The sequence below is a fragment of the Haplochromis burtoni genome, unplaced genomic scaffold (genome assembly GCF_018398535.1).
Source record: "Haplochromis burtoni strain Fernald_Lab_line unplaced genomic scaffold, NCSU_Asbu1 Contig_769, whole genome shotgun sequence".
NCBI classification, from domain to species: Eukaryota; Metazoa; Chordata; class Actinopteri; order Cichliformes; family Cichlidae; genus Haplochromis; species Haplochromis burtoni.
This window is the reverse complement of record NW_024583130.1, coordinates 172,736-176,764: the sequence shown is the minus strand read 5'-3', so window position 1 is coordinate 176,764 and position 4,029 is coordinate 172,736. Positions and strand designations below refer to the sequence as shown.

Genomic DNA, 4,029 nt, shown 5'->3' with positions numbered 1-4,029 from the left:
TTTCAACCATAAGGCAAATAACCAAACCACATGAACATCTAATAAAAGATAAATATTGAAACACTGATCCAACATTATTCTTGATTCACGGCTCCTTTTTTTGAAAAAACTTCCTTATATCCATTATGAACCTGGCTGTCTCTGTACACACACACACACACACACACACACACACAACAGGAGTTATAAGGTTAATGGGCACCCAGTCAGTTAGCTAGTTATTATCCATTTAAAACAGGACAGTGGTAACAACAATAGGCTGCGGAGAATTTTAAGTTTTAGATTTTAAGTAGGCTGTATAAATTTCAATGGGAGCAACAGGATGGTCAAATGTTGCTGATTTTACTACAGAGCTGATTGTAGAGTAGCAAACATAGTCGGAAAACACATTTTCAACACTGCAGGTTACCTGGTGTAATGTTTTTCAGCTAAAAAGAAACATGGCCTGACTCCTACCTAACTATATAAAGAGTAACTGAAGGTTAAATGCAGCCTGTTTTAAGCCAGGCACTTACACCAACACTCTGCTGCGTCTCAGCCACCATCGCTCTAGCAGCAAGGGGGCTAGAGCCAGAGTAGGCGAGAGGTGAGCTGGAACAAACCATTTTGGGAGGGGGGGGGTATCTATACTTTTGTTGTTAAAATGTTACGTCTCAACCAAGTACTGTATGCTTTTTATATTTTTAGTAGTGTGTCACACAAACAGCAAATATTGTCAAAAAAGTAAGAAATTTTTGGGGGTGCTTTGATTTGATTCAAAATTGGGCTAAAATCGCCCCTGATTAAATCTAATATTTTTTTACCTTATTATTTATCATATTGTGAATATATTTCTTGTAGTCTTTTGAAGTACATTGGACTAGGTCAGTATGCCCAGGTATACACAGTAAAACAACACACCATGCGTCCTGCCACCAATGGCTGGCTTTCTTATCAATTCAGCATAAAATCATTAATATGAGTTAAATACTTGTTGCAGAATGACTGAAACACTAGTTGAGAGATGGAGAGCTCAGAAGGGAGGGTAAATATATTTTTTACTCCAGCATAATGCACTAATAATGTAATTTAAACAAGGAAGAACACTTTAATGAAAATGTACATTAAAAATGGTTTTCTACTTTAACTGATGAATAAACTCCTTACAAATTCCCAGGGCCTCGGTTTCATAACATTTTATCATTATATAATTAGTCTTATTTTACACATTTCTGAGACATCAGACTTTTGTACTTTGTGTTTCACTTGCTTAAGTCTTGAATAAACACAACCTCCCTACTACCACATCCACTTGATTCCTAACTATGACATGTCGCAAGACTTGCTCATTTTGTTTGGTTGGTGACTGCTCACGTGGTATCTCTAAATTAGACTTGCTGTGTAAGTGGGTGTGTTCTCCCTACTCTTACTACACTATACTCTCACTCCTTACAGTTAAAGAATCTGTTAACATAACACACACTTCTTACACCTGAGGGACCACAAAAGTATGTTTCTTTGAAGTCAGATACACTGCATATAGACATCAAACAGTTCATTTAAAATGTTTTTTCTTTTATCCTTCTTTAAAAACAATTTTGGGAACTTACAGCTACAGAAATGTTCAGAACAAAGGCTTGGATCCAAGGACTCACCCTACTGCTGCTGGTTTTATTGTCTGTACACATTCGCTACTGCCGAACTCAACAAAAAGGTAAGCAGAAAATCTTGTGCAACAAGTTTGGTATGACATGATAAAGTATTTTTACACATTTACAATCCTGCTGAACTTATTTACAATGTGGTTAATATTATACCATAAAAAGTTTATTTATGTTCATCTGGACGTAGCGTTTTCAGTGGGAGAAATGTTTCGTCACTCATCCAAGTGACTTCCTCAGTCTCAACTGACTGCAGGTTTCCCCAATCTTATAAACAGTACATTTGCATAATGAGTGAAACTAGCACCACTGAAGGAACAATGGGCTGGGAGATCAGTTCCTTCATTATATCCAAATTGATAAACAAATCACTGATAAACAAGTAGATCCTTGGCATGGACCAATTATTGGCACAGCGTGCTTTGGGGTTTGAAAGCGACAGAGATATAGTATTTAAGAGAAAATACGTCTCAGCTGTTCTAATACTTCTGACAAATAAGGGATCACTAATGTGTCAGGAGTATTGGAACAGGTGGGATGCATTTTCTCATTGCTATGCTTAACTTATATAAAAAATTATAAAAGAAATCAGTAGATTAATAATTTCTGTGAAATGCGTCTGTAGCACATTTACACATTCCTAGTAGATCACACTCCCTCACAGATATCACTCAGCACAAGTTAAACCAGGCTTCTTAAGGGATTAATCGAAACTAACATTTATTCGTAAAGAAGTTCTAATTGTCCGTCTTGCAATTGTCTGTGTTTAATCCCGACAACTAAGTCAACAGCTATGTATTTTAGGACAAGTATTTGCAAATCACTTTCAGATTTTAGTTTTAAAATTAGCAAGTGAACAAATGACATTTGAATGACAAGCATTTATAAAGACTCACGGGTGGTGTCATGGTATGTTTTAGTGTTATCATTTCAGTATCATGCATAATACATCAAATTAAGTACTGTTATTAATTTTACCAGGCTTGGAAGAGCTGAGACTCATTCTGATCGGAAAAACTGGATCAGGGAAGAGCGCATCTGGAAACACCATCCTGGGGGATCCAAGTGCTTTTAAAATAAACATGTCCCTTGAGTCTGTTACCAATAGCTGTCACAGAAAAGAGGTCACAATAGATGACAGAAAAATTGTAGTGATTGACACTCCAGGGCTGTATGACACAACCAAATCACAAGATGAAGTGAAATTAAACATTGAGGAGTGCATTGAGGAGTCAGTTCCTGGACCCCATGCTTTTCTTTTAGTGATCAGTCTGAAGTCAAGGTTCACAAAAGAAGAGCAGAACACTGTGAAGTGGATCCAGGATAACTTTGGTGAAGAAGCTTCTATGTATACGATAGTTCTGTTTACACATGCTGACTTGCTGGAGGAAAAAGCTCTTTATGACTGTTTGAGAGAAAGCAAACCTGTACGAATGCTGATAAACCAATGTGGGGGAAGATACCATTCACTCATCAATAAGCAGAGACAGAACAGGACCCAAGTCAGAGAACTCCTAGATATAATAGAGGAAATGGTTTACTTCAATGGTGGAAATCACTACACCAATGAGATGTACCAGAAAGCCCAGAAGAAACTGAAAGACAAAGAAGGGTGGTTTTGTGTACTTGCACCTATTGTTAGTTTTGGAAATCTAGAATGTAGCAAAGATGATCACTAAAGAACAGGAACTAACAGATCGGATAGACAAAAAGGTATGACAAAAAACGTGTATAACAGGTTTGCCATGAGAGCATAAAGATTAAAGATTCTCACACACATTGCAGCTTTTCTCAGTCACTTTGTTGGAGTTCTTACAAAAAAGTCATTCTTGCAACTTTTAATGTAGTTTTTATTTCCCCACCCACATTAGCCTTTGTCCTCATTTTTATACATGTTTCACTACTAAAGATATTTGTTACTGTGTTGATGTACTTTTCACTTGAATCTCATAGCTCGTCAAAACAGTTTGTACTTTTGTGAGTCAGAGCTCTAGATGTCCTACTTTTCTGAATACTGTTTAACAGCATTAGTGTTTTCAGTTAAATTACTTCAAACTTTAAAATAATAAAAATAAAAAGATAAAAATATGTATGGAAGAGAAAATCCGGTAAAGCATATTTTGAGTAATTTAAAATAAATCTGTACAGAAATATCTGATGTTAACTCTATTGGTTAAAACTGTAGTAAAAACAGGCATGATTCTGTCATGGTAATCGCTGCATGGTCTCAACAGCACCTACTTTCATCATCTGTGAAGACAGTTTGATGTGCCATCCACAAATACAGGGTAAAGCTTTAATTGTGAAAAGAAGTCCAAAGTACCATCAGGGTGTACACCCCACCCCTGGCATCGTTGCCCACCTCTCAATTTTAAATACACGTAGACAT

The 4,029-nt window shown here is 36.6% G+C and overlaps 1 protein-coding gene across 2 annotated transcripts; it reads left to right on the top strand.

Moving 5' to 3' along the window:
• Positions 1–1,429: 1,429 nt before the first annotated feature.
• LOC102290407 (GTPase IMAP family member 7) lies at positions 1,430–3,703 on the top strand. Of its 2 annotated transcripts, XM_005950321.2 has the most exons (3): positions 1,432–1,487; positions 1,592–1,693; positions 2,622–3,703. In XM_005950321.2, the coding sequence occupies exons 2-3, from the start codon at positions 1,600–1,602 to the stop codon at positions 3,317–3,319; spliced, it is 792 nt and encodes a 263-aa protein (XP_005950383.1). In that variant the 5' UTR covers positions 1,432–1,487; positions 1,592–1,599; the 3' UTR covers positions 3,320–3,703. The 2 variants fall into 2 exon arrangements, with proteins under 2 accessions (XP_005950382.1, XP_005950383.1); XM_005950320.3 differs by having other exon boundaries at positions 1,430–1,693.
• Positions 3,704–4,029: the final 326 nt, after the last annotated feature.

What these genes read in the sequence shown, in the direction of transcription:
- LOC102290407 (XM_005950320.3), top strand. Translation starts at nt 1,600, where the DNA reads ATGTTCAGAACAAAGGCTTGGATCCAAGGACTCACCCTACTGCTGCTG. An exon ending in CTGCCGAACTCAACAAAAAG is followed by an intron (nt 1,694 to 2,621) that starts GTAAGCAGAAAA and finishes TAATTTTACCAG; the next exon opens with GCTTGGAAGAGCTGAGACTC.